Raw genomic sequence first — 14,951 nt, 5'->3', positions numbered from 1 at the left:
CTATTCACATCCCTCGTGAAGTGCAGCGCATAAAATTGGAGGCAGTACTCCAACTGCGGCCTGACCAGTGCTGCATAGAGGGGAAGCATCACCTCCCTGGGCCTGTTCGTCATGCATCTGCTAATGCATGATAAAGTCCAGTTAGCCTTGTTAATCGCTTTGTCACATTGACAACTCGTGTTCATCTGGGAGTCCACTATGTCTCCAAGATCCCTTTCCACTGCTGTGCTGCTGAGCAGGTCATCCCCCAGCCTGGAAGTGTGTTGGTGGGTCTTTTTGCCCAGGTGCAGCACTTTGCACTTGTCTTTGCTGAACTGCATCCTATTTTGTTCTGCCCATTTTTCCAACCTGTCCAGATCTGCCTGGATCCGTTCCCTACTCTCTGCTGTGTTAACTTTGCCCTCTAATTTGGTATCATCTGCAAACGTGGACAGGGTGCTCTCCACACCCTCGTCCAAGTCACTGATGAAGACAATAGCACTGGTCCAAGGACTGAGTCTTGCGGGACTCCGTTGCCCACATCTTTCCCAATAGATATCGACCGACCCACCACCACTCTCTGGGTGCGACCCCCTAAGCCAGTTGCCACCCACCTGACCATGTGATAATCTACGTCACAGCCTGTCAGCTTATTTACAAGAGCAGAATGAGGTACCATATCAAAGGCCTTCTTAAAGTCCAGGTAGATGACTTCTACCTCAACTCCTGCGCCTAAGCCAGGGGTGGGCAAAATGCGGCCCGCGGGCTAGACGCGGCCCACCAGGCCATTCTGTCTGGCCCGTGGGACCCCTAAAAAATTCAGAAAATTAATATTTACCTGCCCCTGGCTGCCTGTCATGCAGCCCTTGATGGCTTGCCAAAACTCAGTAAGCGACCCTCCGTCCAAAATAATTGCCCTCTTTTTATGCGCAATGGGCGCTTCTGCGCCCGTAGGATTGCTTCCTTGGGGAAATGACCACCCTTCCTGGACCTCCATTTCACCAGTGCTCTTGAGCTTTAATGCCTCACTAACTAATCTCCTGAGCACACTGAAGTTGGACTTTCTGAAATCTAGCACTTCAGCCCTGATGGTTAGTTTACCCCCCACCACTTGTTTCCCATGCTCCTAGCATTAGTGTAGAGACTTTTAAGCCCCCCAGTGGGTGCCCTTGGTACCCCCCTGTCCTGATGTCTGTCGGGCCCCTTAGTACTTACCTGGGCTGATCCAGTGCATTGCTTGTGGCTGACTGATCCTAGGTTCTTCCTATCCTCTGCTTCCCCGTCCCCTGACGAACCTAGTTTAAAGCCCTTTGGAGGAGATCTGCTACCCTGCAAGAGAACAGACTCTTACGTTTAGAGGAGATGAAGACCATCTCGTCCCAGGATGCCTCTCTCATGGAAGTGCAGATCGTGATTGCAGAAGCCAAAACCTGCATGATGGTACCAACTCCGCAGTTTCCAGCGGCATTGTACTGATTGCAGAGTCCTTGTTTTTCTGACCTACCAGCAGAACCACCGTTGTTCCTGCTGTACGTATAGAAAGGACCGACTGACTGAGCGCTTGGCCTGTGACGGGCTATTCAGCTAGGTCATTTCAGCACTTTGATCAGCACCAGGTAATAGATTACTCAATCGATTGAGTTCATCTGGCTGAAGTGTTGGAAGCTGGTTACAAACATCAGTTGCACTAAGTTCAGCAAAATCAATCCTATCCAGGGCTGCAGTTTTCAGAGTACAATCTCACTGTGGGTTAAACGCAGAACATTTGAAGGAGCACACATCACCACCACCTGCTGCGAAGGGACTGTCTGGAGGAAAGAATATATAATTTTCTCTGGCACTGAAAGTTACTCAAGTGCCTTTTCTCATATCTCCTGCAGCAATGCTGGCTTTGACGTGGGAACATCAGACTGGTGCTAAAGGCCTCTTTCTGCATCTGGAAGGGAGGGGAGCTGGTATTCCCGTTCGATTAAACAGCTTTTCTCATGCTGAGAAGGGAAATTTTGGAGCGATCTTGGTGCTCTTCCTGGTCTCTGTTTGAATGCCTGTGCTCCAGATAAAAATGCTCTCTACGTGTTTGGGAGATGAAACTTTTCTTTGTGCTCCAGCATTAGTTAGTCTGATACCTACTTGGATGGGGTATATGCAAGGTACGGAAGGGAAAGAGTGCATCTGCTTCTGCATTCAGACTGCGCCGTCTAAGAGCGCTAGTGGCCTCTTGGGTAGAGACAAATGCTTGAGTGAAAAGCCGTGCAGGCCTTGTCTTCCAGGCTGCCCTGGAGCATGGTGTGGCATGTTGAAGAGCTCTGCACTCTGCAACACCTTGAAAGTCCAGAGATGCATGGAGCTGACTACTTGGAGAAAGGGTGTGTAAGTTTGCCTCTTCTGCTCCCATGCTTGTCACATCAACTCTTCACAATCTCATGGTCTTGTTCTGCGGTGGAGTTTGGCGGTTTTAATATCAGTAGCGTAACTAGGTGCGAGTCCATCGCCTGTGAATGATGTGTCAGCCTTGATAAAAATGGCAGCATGCTTGAGCAATAGACCTGCGTACCAGGTAGGAAGAATCCTGTATAGACTTGACATAAGCTATAAAGCTTGTGACGTTGCTCGCCTATGTGGTACGATGGGGAAATGTGAAGTCTTCAGGAAATACCTACCTGGAAGTATGTAAAACATGTACTGCTCCACATCTGTGTAGTAGTTGCAACCCGGAATCTGCAATTTAAATCCTTCAGTATAACTATATTGTCTTATGTAGTTGTATCTCTCTGTTTTGTCCTACACGTTTCCTGAGTATTGCTTCATATGCTTGTGTTTTTCATAGCTTATAAAAACTGAGATTCTGCACTGAAGGGTGAATTACTGTGGTGATACTCGTTAATGTACTTATGGATCCAAGCCTTCAATTTTCTATTTAAAATGATAGAAATGTTGATGTGTCAGTTTGTGTTTTAAGTATTCTTTTTATCCATCTTTCAGCCTAGTTATAAGCTAAAGAAAATGTTTTAAAAAGGCAATTCTTTCAGCAGTTCCAGTTTACCATGTTCATGATAGTGCTTGTAATTTTCCCTGTCAGCTGGAAGTCATTCAGGAAAATTTTAACAGTGTGTTGAGAGGATAATTTAATCTCTGCTTCATATGCTCCATGGAAATGACCCACATGCAAGCATCAGAAAACCCCTTCTCCCTTCTTTTGACAGTTGCATGGTGAAACTTCGTCCCTATGTGTTTTATGCTTTTATGATAGATCCTGTCAAAGGAAACTATTCCAAAATGTAGCAACTATTTGCTAAACATTTAGATTAGATGCCCTAAAAATCCTAACTACCAATTTCCAAATGGAGGCACAGTTTTAACTTTAGGCAAACAGCACTTTGAAGAGTGGTGGTATTTGTCTCTTGGATACTCCCTTTAAAATCTTCAGTGTTAGAGGAAATGTCTCTGCAGATTTCAGTTACTGGCAACCTGAATTTGTGTGCAAGTGTGCTAATATTTCATGCATGGTCCAGCATCTCTTCTCTGACACGATAAAGATTTGTTTCTGCAGTTTGGACCGTATTTGGGATATTTTAAATTGTTGAGAGTGGCTGTAATTTAATGACAAGCAAGGTATGTTTGCAAGGTGCAGATGGCTTGTTTTTTGAGGGGGATGGAGGGATGTTCAGCTGACGATCCTTGCTGTCCTTATTAGGTGTCACATCAGTCCAGCATCCTGCTGTGGTGTGCAGCCTGATGCCCAATGAGGTGGAAAGCCACACAGCGTGATAAATGATTTCACAGTTTCTGCATCTGTTGGCTACCTCCGCTTCTGCTCACATGAGTTGTGGTAGCCAACACATAACAAGCATCAGTTAATGGACATGAACTTTATCTGTTCTTTGCTGTGTATGGAAAAAATACACTGCCATTTAATAGTCTGATTTCAAACAAGCCTGTGCAATGACCTTAGAGCTGCAGTTTAGCTTTTGAGTAGCGAAGGACCTGAGGTTCCTTAGATGCAATAATGTTTGGCACCATCTGATCGATCCTAATCGTCTTTGCTTCTCGCTGGCTTTGGTCTTGGTGCGATTCTCGGAGCTGATCCCCGTTGATATATAGAAATCACGGTTAGTAGCCTGCCTCAGTGATGACTAAACCTATTCTGTCCTCAAGATGTCTGCTTATGACATGAACATAATATAAATGGTGACCTGAGATGTGTGCATTTTATAGTGGTGTTAGTGAAACACGCTCTATACAGGAGTTACAGCTGGATATTAGCAGACTTGCCAAGCTTGTCCTTTAAGTTAGCTGCTAGTCCTCTGTACGCTAGGGCTTAAACTTACACTGACATATAGCAGTTGACTCTACAGAGCTTTCTTCAGTATCCCGGTGGATCTTAGTCACAGGGTGGGGTCTCACTTCAGCAAGGATGGAGGCAGGAAACCCCGCAGAGAACAGGTCTTGCAGACTAGTACTTTCCCCCTTTCTCATTTTGCAGCTTCATGATGTCAGTGCTTCGGAGGGGTGTGTGCATGTGTGCATCTAATAATTACAGGCAGCATAAAATCTCATGTTCACATGGACTTTCATGGGTGCATGCATGCAATCTCTGCTAATTGATAGTTGTTCAGATTAAATTAATTTGATAAAACATTTTGGCCTGTAATCAGTATCAGCAGATAGATTTGAGCAGATAGATAGATAGTATGTGTAGCTAGACTTGGGCAGATCTTAAGAGTAGGTTGGCCATTTTCTGACTTACTTTGAATCTTTTTTTTTTTTTTTCCCCAAATGTCGGGGCCTCTCAGTGACTGAATTGTCCAGTTAAACTCTGTTAGTCATTCTTCATATTTTAAAATATTTTATCTTGCATGTGAATGTAACCCCAAGGGTGAAGTAGGCAGGGGGTGCTTTGGGTACCAGTGTAGCTGCCCTAGAGCATGGCCTCAGTGCAGATGCGTTGCAGGGGGTAAAAGTGAACTGGATGTGCATCTCTTTACCCTCCTACGGAAGAGGAAAGAGCTGGGGCCTGGGATTGCACAGGGGGTGAAGGGCACGGCATAGTCCCAGGCATTGGAATTAGCGACAAAATGGCTCTAGTCCTGCAACATTTGGGGAGGTTTTTGTGACTTTGTGAAATGTGAGGCAGTAACATCATGAAAACTGCTGAAACTCCTTAAGACGGGGTGGGCAAAATGTGGCCCCGGGGCCAGATGCAGCCCGCCAGGCCATTCCATCCAGCCCACGGGGCCCCTAAAAAAATTTAGAAAATTAATGTTTATCTGTCCCTGGCTGCCTATCATGCAGCCCTCGATGGCTTGCCAAAACTCAGTAAGTGGCCCTCCACCCAAAATAATTCCCCGCTCCTGCCATAAGAACTGATCCCTTCAGGTTTCAGTCCAGTTTAGCTGGGGTCTCATGTTTTGGGGCCTAGCTGTATTATTACAACATCAGCAGTGATACATGGACACTTCTACCCTCCCCACCTCTCTTCCTCCTTCCCACCACCCCAAAATCAGAGCATCTTTGTTTGCAGAAGGGAGGCAAAATAATTTAATTGCCATTCCCTGGATCTTGTGGGGGAGGGAGGGGCAAGTGGGGGTATGCGTGTTTATGATGTGCTCGTGTTGTCAGACAGTGATTTGGGGAAACTAATGCTAAAGCACTATTTCTTTTTAATGTAGAAAAAATGTTGTTATACCATAAAGCAAATGATAGCAAGCTGTTGGAAAGCTTTCTAATGGATGGCATTCACTGTAGTATGTTTTTGCAATGCTTGTTCAGCTTAAATGAGTACAAAGCTAGATACAGAATTATGCATACATGTGTAACTTTCACTTAATTGAGCTTTTAATGGTAATACTTGCTTGCTCGCACACGTCTCAGTGTAGCAAGTGTGTCCAGAATCGGGATAAAAGAATTTGCTGCAACTCTCTGAGAACAAGAGGAAATGTTCTTTGTAAGGTCTATCATAGCAGAGAAAAAGTGCGTCAGTTTTCCTGCTCCCACTGTGACTTGCCTTTCACAAAGTGAAATAAGACAGAGCGCTTGATTTGCACCACTTCCGCATACTCGTCACTTAGCACAGTCGGAGCGTGTGCTGGTAAAAAGCCTCATCTGTTGATGGCATTTTGCAGGCATGCTCCAAGATCATGCCAAGAATGAGCCTAATGGCTAATTCGGATGGGGGATGTCCCGTAATCCATCTCAGCCGCGGGGGGGCGGTTCTCACTCACTCTCCCGTGCATGCACACACACACTCAAGAGGACACGTGACTCTGGGCCATATTGGCAGGTTTGTCCAAGCCTAGTCCCTCCGATTAACAGATGTAGGGAAAAGGGCATTGTGGGATTGCAGCAGTTGCTTTTGAACAACAATGTCCTTTTTGTAAGAATCTGATGCTTCTTAAAAGATGGAACATGACATCATTACCGTTGATCCAAGAAGCATTCCTTCAATAATACTGAATGTGCTGTGGTTATCGGCGCCCTTCCCCCTCCTTTCTCTTGCTTTTCTGACTGATGCTTTTTGTCTATTGTTCAGCTCTGGGTTGTCAGTGTGATACAGTTGTCTTTTGGTTTTACATTCTTTCCAGGGCTGGGATCAACCATAATATTGCTAACCTCTTTTTCCTCTTCTACCCTCTTTATAAATTAAGTGCATTTCAGGTGTTGACTGAATTGCAGCTGGTTCAGATGTCGTGTTTATTGCTATGAACCCTCCATTTTTATAAGAAATAAGATGTAGATGCGACAGTCCTGTGCATCTTTTGACACCATCTGACTTGCTTGGCTTCGCAGATTTGCATTTTATTATTATTATTGCCTATTATTTGCTAAAGAAAATTAATCTGATAATCGTACTATTTTAAATGGTGCCCGCATACACACATCATCATGAATGGTTAAAAAATCTTTGTGCGTTGTTCACAGTTCTCTGTAATTTCTTATCCCCACTCCTATTATTGCAGTATTTGAGTGTATTTCATTGTTCGTTAGGTGCTGTTACTGGAACATTGTTTGGGTGAGAGTGCGCATTTTGGCAACCCCAGCCATTTGGAGGTAGGTTTTGGAAGTGCTTGGTTTGCTTCACTCTTCTCTCTCCCAACCACCCTTCAGGCAGGCAAGTTGGATGGTGGTGCAGAGTTCACAACTGGGTTTGTGTTGGCCGTGCTGGCGCACAATAGAGCTTTTCCTTTTAACGGTGCTGGCAGTTACTTGAAGCTATAGCAGGGATCAAGCAGCCTTTGTCCAATTCACATGTGGCAGCTGCGTAGAGGGAAGTGCCACTGTGCACAGGCACACCAAGGAGCACAATTGTTCCTATCCTTTCTGTACAAACTGCTCCACAGAGGGAGGAGAAAACCAGTGAGGTCAGGAGATTTGGAGCAAACTGGTGGAGGGGGGTTGGAGAGACCAGGGAAAGAAGTGGGCAGGCTTAAGAGATTTTTAAACTTGACAGTTTAGCTCTGATTTGTGGTCCTTGTCTTGCTGCGAAATTCAAACCTTTCTGTAGATTTGAGAAAAGGAATGTAGGGGTGAAAGAGCACGTCATTCCCAGCCTGGGCAGGAAGGGCTGGAGAAGGAAGTGAGCTGTGTTAGCTGTTTGCCAGTCACGCAAGATTGGTGGAGGCAGTTTCCTTGAGAAATTCCCATTGCTGTGGGCATGTTCTCTGGATAAGACAGTGTGTAACATGTGCTACCTGATTGCAGTCATGCCTAGGCTCCCCTCATTTTCCTTGACTAGCTGACACCTTATAGCTTGGGCACTCCTGCCAACAGTAGGATTGTCACCTGTCAGAAAAGTAGCTTTTGTCCTCTAGAGGAGACACGGGCCTGATGAGCTTTGGACAAAGGGAAGGTAATGCAAGTTTAATAGAATTGAAATATTTCACACCTGCTAATGGTTTCTGACCTTGGGGTTCCTCTGAGGGAGGCTGTTGCAGATGCTTTAATGAAGATGGCTCCATAATGTACTACAGCAGTTCTAGCAAACTAGAGGCTTGTGCTGATTTGAAAATAATGCATGCATGTAAAAGGCAGTTGGTTTAGTCACCATCTGAAATGTGGTTGCTTCCTCATCTTGCGCCTTCCAAGATGGGAGGCTTGATCTATGGGGAAGAGGATGCTGGAAAGGATGGGGGCCTACTTGACCTTGACCAGTGAAGGCTTAAAGGTGTCTATGGCAGGATTAAACACAAGTAAAAAATGATCAGTGCCTCGTGTTCAGCCTGTGATGTAATAACAGAAGGAAACACTGAATGAAATGATAGGGTAGTAAATTTAGAATCGATACAAACTCCTGTTTCCTCCGTAGCCCCCCCCGATAGCATGAAGAAGTGCAAGAGATTGTTGAGGGACATGCAACTTAACGATGATCTCCCCTCCTTGCTCAGTCAGCCCCGAGTAGCTAGGCAGATGATGGAGTGGGTTGGGGTACGTGACTTGCATGGTTTGGTTTTGCCTTCCATTGAAATGCACACATCTGACATGGGTACCAGTTGGGATCCCCTGGTTGAAGAGCTCCTAGGTTACTATTTGCATTGCTCAGTAGTGTGGTGTCCAGGTTGAGGTGGCAGTCTGCTCCTCTGTGGCTTTGCATGGGCTTTGGAGGGTCGTAGTCAATGATGAGGTGTTCTGTTTTCCCCACAGTAATCCATGCTGAAGAGGCCCCATTCATACAGATGAGCCAGGGGTTGAAGCAGCACTTTAAACCCAGATAGTCGGCTAACTGCCCGGCAGGATGCCATCAACCAGCCGAGCGGGCAGCCTGAAGGACCCAGAAATTGCAGAGCTGTTCTTCAAAGAAGATCCTGAGAAGCTCTTCACAGATCTCCGAGAGATTGGTCATGGAAGCTTTGGAGCAGTTTATTTTGTAAGTACCTGCTTGGCTTGAGCCTATGAGCTGGCTATTAATGAATTCCACCCATTGCCCCTTCTAGTTTGCATAGAGGAACATAAATGAGCTTTTTAGACCTTTTGGGGCAGGTGTGGTTGTCAAAGCATTTGTACAGCGCTAGTGCAAAGGGGCTTCCATCGGTCGCTGGGATCCCTGTGTGCACTCCAACTGCTAACCATATGTAAGAGGGAAAATCAGGTCCCTGCAGGACCGTACACTGGAGAAGAGGCCGTTTCCATCCTAAATCCAAGGGTGCTACAGCAGTGAATAATGGCTGGTTAGGTGGTTTTACTGTGCACGCTGCACTGCTGTAATTAGCAAGTTAAACTGCTGCTTACCTTTCTGGAAAGGGAAACTACCATTATTTCTCAAAGCTGAGCACCACATAGCAGTCATGGCACTTGCAGGGCATGCCTGGTGTCTGTTTAGCAGTGCCCTCCTCTCCGATCTCGCCTGGCCAAGTTTAGCTAGGCCTCTACTTCTCCCACCCTCCATGCCTGGCTCCCCATCTTGTCCATCTACCCTTTCTTCTGACTGACGGCGCAGTTCTGCTCAGCATACATTTCCTTCTCCTCCTTTGTCTCTAAGGGCGGCGCATTTCTTTTCCTCCCCTAAGCTGTTTTGCAACCATTCTTTGTGTCTGGCCTCCCAAAATGTGTGCCCACAGTCTGCCCCGAGCTCCCTCGCTGCCCTTGCCCAGCAGGTTGTTCTTCCTTGTGTAACATCTCAACTTGACCGGAGCTTCTGGGCATCGGGATTTTTCCCAGCCTGCTTTTTGCTTATGTAGCTCAGCTGAGAGGTGGGCCATTTTTTAGTTTCTTACTGCTACCTACCTCATTTGCAACTTACTGTATGTTAACCTGAGAGCTTATCCTGAGACCTTCATTAAAAAGCCACTTTCTTTTGCAAACCTCCTCTCATTTATAATTATAGGAGGTGTGGCCAAACCTGTCAGTTTTCTTTCAGAGAGCTATTTGTGTCAGTATTTTATGAGCTGCCTATTCATTGTTAATAATTGCAGCAGACCATGTTGGGAACCTTCCAGCACAAATTTAATGCAGCACAGATGAACTAATTAGGAAAAGCTTCTTAATTTTGTTCCTTGCTTAAAAATGTGAGCTGCCACTGTCTGGGAACAGATCTGGGTGAGCAAATGTTTTATAATTAAGCAGTGCTTACCTGTGGCATTTACTTCATGTCATCAAGTTCACTTAGGGTAAAACTGGAAGTCAGTTTATCTTTTGACTTCCCCTCTCCATCCTCCTCCTGAAATAGTGCCCAAAGCTTTTGAACCTTGTTACGTATTAGTAGGACTTGCATGAATATAGGGGATAACTGGCAGCTCCCCAGACCGGCACCTGGTTGTTACCTGAAAGCGGTAGTGTGGGGGCCTGCTCCAAAACAGCAAAGGGAGAGAAACCTTCAGCATATCGGCATCTTATAAACTTGCATTTGATCCAAGTCAGAAATCACATGAGGACCAAAGGCCTCTACCAGGACAACTTGCAAACAGCATGGCTGGTGGGGCCATGAATTCCCATGGTGGAGAACCCATCCCTCCAGGCTCTTCATCCCTTCTCTTTCCTGCACTCTGTGTCTTGAAACATTAATTTGTTTTCAGCTTGTTCTTAACTCGTGCATCTGCCCCACATTGACTGTGCTTTTCAGGTTCTGGCAGGTAGCAGATTAGACCTGCCTACAAAAGGACAAAGTGTAAGCTTTGTGTGAGGCTGTTCAGATGTGTTTTAGGTCTGGCATAGTTTTTTGTAATGAAGGACTGCTTCCTGTTGATGGGAACGTCATGCTGCTGTCTGGTGTCAATCTTGCATGTTTCAGCTTCAGCACACAAGCTGAGCATGTGGTTACGATCTGTTTCTTGCTCTTTGGAAATTTCATGAAAGTAATTTTATGTAGGAAGATTTATTTGAGAGGCAAATTGCATTCCATACAATTCTACGCTAAAACATGAGAGAGCCCACAAGGAAAGAAGAATTTTTAAGGTAAGGAAGATGTGTAGGATGAATGAAATTAAAAGGGTAGATATCTTTTTTTTTTTTTTTTTCCTGCAAAACTAGTCCAGTCCCTAGGGCAGTGATTCTTGAACAGGGTGCCACAAGAACCCTTGAGGGGTGCCCCTGTCTGGTTCGCCATGCCCACACCAGCATCTTTTAGGTCCATGGCATCCCTGGCTGCCTTCCCCCACCCTGTGCTGCCCGCCTCCACACTGAGCCGCGTGCTGTGCTGTAGGCAGGCAGGGGGATGAATGCGTGGACAGAGCCAGGTTTTTCAGCCAGCTGCCCCCCGCAGCTTCTCCCACGCTCCCAGGGCCAGCGGGAGGCTCCAGCTGCTGGCATACGCAAGCCCAGGGGAGCAGCCTGAGCCACAGGGACCACCCTTGCCCCTTCACATATGGCTGCCCTCCCCAGCACCAGCTAGAGCAGTGTTTCTCAGCCCTTTTAGCTGCAAGGGAGCTCTCTGTAACTTTTCTGCATGCAGATTCTCAGTCGGCACCCCGGGGTGCCAGAAAAGTTCTCGTGGGATGCCTTGAGGCTAAAAAGGTTGTGAAACACTGCCCTAGGGAAATGCTGAAGTTCTCTTACGTTCTATCAGCAGAATTAATAAGTGGATAATGCAAACTAGTAGGTGTTCTCCAGTCATGCTACAGGCAGCAGCAAAATGGAGTTAAAAATTTAAAAAAGCATTATCCAGGTTGGTGTCTGTAAAACATCTGCTCTGAGTAATTTTTGCCCCTCATTCCTCTCCCCCATCTATGTGTCTTGTATTGCTGCTCTAGCTACTCAGGTTCGTATGACCTTTGGTACCTTGCCTTCTCCCAGGACCAAGATGCATGCAGATTCTTGTCTGCAGTCTCAAACAACCTCCCATGTTTTGGGGGCTCCCCACCCCTCCTTGTCCCTGCTTTGGTACCTTCTGCAGAGGGCCGACTATAACATTGTTGAGCGATCGCTTCAGCTGAGTGAGGCATTGCTCTTGCCTTCCTGCTCTGAGTGGGCTGTCCACTCCTAGTAACCTTTAACTAGTATGAAAATAAAGCTTAACCTCAGACATATAGGCTTTCTGCGTGGCTCTACTACATCAGGCAGGCCCCTGTCTGTGTTGTCACCACGCCTTCATTTATATTGAAACCGTCTGGAGACAGGAAGGGTATCTCTGTGGCATGAAAAACCAGGCAATACAAATGGTAACTACATCAAAGGTGAATCAGTCTAAAAGTAAACCAGACACCATCCACATTGCTATAAGACTAATTTCCAAACACCACCGGGACAAAAGGATCCAGCATTTATAGTTGCTGTTGGTAATTGTTGTTCCTGTAATATCACAGCATGCTTGCTTATGTTTGGAGTGGAACAGGGGTCTGGGCCTGGAGTTTGATTTCTTTAGATCTCTTCAGGAAGGGAGGTGGAGAAGGAGGAGGTTGGCTTTGAGAAGACCCATGCTGCTTGAAGTGGGAATTGCTGCAGCAGCGGATGCTCTTTATCACAGAAGCAACTGTGTTCAGCTCTTACAAAGAGTTGGCAGATACTGGTGACAGAAAGATGAGTTTGAATACTGCATCCTACAACCAGGAGTGTGATCTTTTTCAGCCTGCAGACACAGGTTTCTGAATAGATCCACCATTTGCCACGCTGCAGCAGAAATTTCATCTGACCTCTCAACTTCCAGATGAATGATAAGCCCCTTTTTTGTTTTCTCTCCTGGGAGTTTGTGTTGCACAGTAACTCACTCATGGCATTCTTGTGTTACAGGCACGTGATGTGCGCACCAACGAAGTGGTGGCCATCAAGAAAATGTCCTATAGTGGGAAGCAATCCAATGAGGTATGTGCAATTGAACCCAGACTGCTGCAAGTACTCATTCTGTCTGATGACTTGATCTCATCTGGGCAGTACCCAGAGAGAATCTGTGCCAATCAGTGCAGGTGAATTGTGGTACCGTGTAAACAAGAACATGTTTCTTTCAGTGTTTTGACCGTACTTCTGCCTAGTCTGCTCCTGGCAATGTTAAGCACGATTCATTGCATTCAGATAGGAAGAGCCATCTCTTTTGGGACCTTGAATACATAAAGAAAACGATAAAATGAAAATAGTTGGTACCCAGGCCTATAGCATTTTGACTTAATGGCCGAGCTTCCGTTCTAGGCTGAAACATTCCATTCCAAATTACGTTTAAAAAAAAACAAACGTACTCCGTGCTAGGGACAAAGGTTTGCCAGGATGATAGCAATGAATCCAGTAGTGGCACGGGCTCAGGAGCAAGGCCAGCTTGTAAAATTGAATAGAAGGGGAATGAGCCTCCCTTTCCTAAACTGTCTGAATGGCTGTGTTTTGGGAAACTTGGTGGAGGTGGTGAAGCTATTATAAATCAAGATCATGATGGGAACATTTTCTGAGAGGGGGCGTGAAGCAGACTTTGAAGAGCAGGTCTCTGAGATGTGAACATTGAATATTTTAATGTCCACCCCAGACATTTTTTCCTCCAAAACATTAACAGAGATCATTAGTTTGGGACTCAAAGTGCTTCCAAGTGCTAATGCATGTCTTCAAATTGAACATGCATTGTCTGAGGCAGTGGGGTCCCAAGCCGTGGTCGGGCACAGTAAGTGGCTGTAGCTTTTGCCCATGCATCTCTGACAAACTGGTAAGGGGGAGAAGAGGAAAGGATGAGAGAATACCTGTGAAGACTGAAGGGTCGGGAGCTACCGGTCTGAGGCATTTTTTAAGCATTATTCTCCCTTTGCTGCACTCTGAAAGGTTTTAAGTGCTGTCCTGCCCTGGCAGATGGGCGAGCTGACCTAACAGTTCCTAACTCTTGATTTCCATGATCACTATACCTGTTTTGGCCACCTATACTTTGAAGAATTAGAGAAAGTGTTTGGTTCCTGAGGGATTTCTGATACCTCTCTCTCCTCCCCAGCCCCAAATCCTAGTTCCAGAGCTAAACTTTCTGTATGTCTCTCATTGCCGCAGTAACTTGTCTAATTGTATACTGATGAAGGTATAATTTGTACCCACTTCTTGTCCTACCATTTTAATTACTATGATCTATAAATATTTTGTTCACATGAATGAACTATGCATGCCTCACAAATAGCTTCTGATTGTCTTCAATGGGTGTTGGCCTTTATTCTGAAGAAAAAAATCAGATGGTATTTAACACGCTTTTCTTTCTGCTTCCATATGTCTTTTGAAGAGGAAAATTTGTTCGGGTGGTAATCTAGCCTCTGTAATGTAAATCTCTTTGGGGCAGTTCATTGTCACTTATGTCTGCCTCACTTTATAGTGGGGTTTTGGCATTGGTTGGGACACAGTGATCATCTAGACGGGGAGCATTTTTTATTTAAAAAATAAAGCGAGACACCTTTGGAAACATGGTTCTGTGCTCATAAGTTGGTCTCAGGTTTTTTCTATATATGTCCGATTGAACTTAAAACCAACGTGATTATAGCAATACAACCCCACGTATAGGCTGATATTAGGATAGCTGCACCAACTTTCCTGGGTAGGTCATTGCAACCTGCCTTGACTGATTTGCACCTCTAGAAGTATTGACCTAGTAACTGAGCACCTGGTGATAGGTTTGAAAGGAAGGAAGATTGTGGCATCCGTGTAAAGGAGACCTAAGGTCAGTCTGTGGGGACACAGTTGGAAGGGTTTGGACTGAGCTTACCGAAGGCAATCAAGTAGAAACCTGTAGGCTTGAGTTGATGGCATAGTTGGATCCCTTGGAAATGCTGAAAAACCTTGAAGCTAAAGAATGGACTTAACTATTAGCCACAGCTTCTCTGAGTCATAAAGTTTCAATACTTGAAAGCTAGCGAGTGAGGCAAGCAGTGAGGTCTCCTGCACAATGTTTTTTTAAGAACTGGGAGCTGATTCCTTTATAATGTTCAGAGAGGACAGGCTGAACACTGATCAGCTTTCTTTTTTCCTACTGTTTTTATACCTTATGATCCTGATAATATCAAGTCTGGTCTTTCCTATTATCCTAAAGAATTTCTTGGGGTCCAGTTGTCTATGAAGAGACCTGAGCTTATGACTGAGTGTTAACATTAGTATTATAACTG

At 45.5% G+C, this 14,951-nt stretch overlaps 1 protein-coding gene across 2 annotated transcripts in view; it reads left to right on the top strand.

Moving 5' to 3' along the window:
- Positions 1-14,951, top strand: part of TAOK1 (TAO kinase 1) — a 73,886-nt gene that overhangs the window by 27,894 nt on the left and 31,041 nt on the right. The window contains exons 2-4 of one of the 2 annotated variants that reach the window (XM_090025658.1): positions 6,964-7,026; positions 8,617-8,839; positions 12,634-12,705. In XM_090025658.1, the coding sequence (XP_089881784.1) occupies positions 8,708-8,839; positions 12,634-12,705 (204 nt within the window). In that variant the 5' untranslated portion in view covers positions 6,964-7,026; positions 8,617-8,707. The remainder of the gene's footprint in view (positions 1-6,963; positions 7,027-8,616; positions 8,840-12,633; positions 12,706-14,951) is intronic. The other variant, XM_090025657.1, reaches the window with a different exon arrangement.

This window comes from Crocodylus siamensis, chromosome 13 (assembly GCF_052110815.1).
Source record: "Crocodylus siamensis isolate JL-2025a chromosome 13, ASM5211081v1, whole genome shotgun sequence".
Taxonomy (NCBI): domain Eukaryota; kingdom Metazoa; phylum Chordata; order Crocodylia; family Crocodylidae; genus Crocodylus; species Crocodylus siamensis.
The sequence above is the reverse complement of the archived record's forward strand: the minus strand, read 5'-3'. Positions and strand labels throughout refer to the sequence as shown.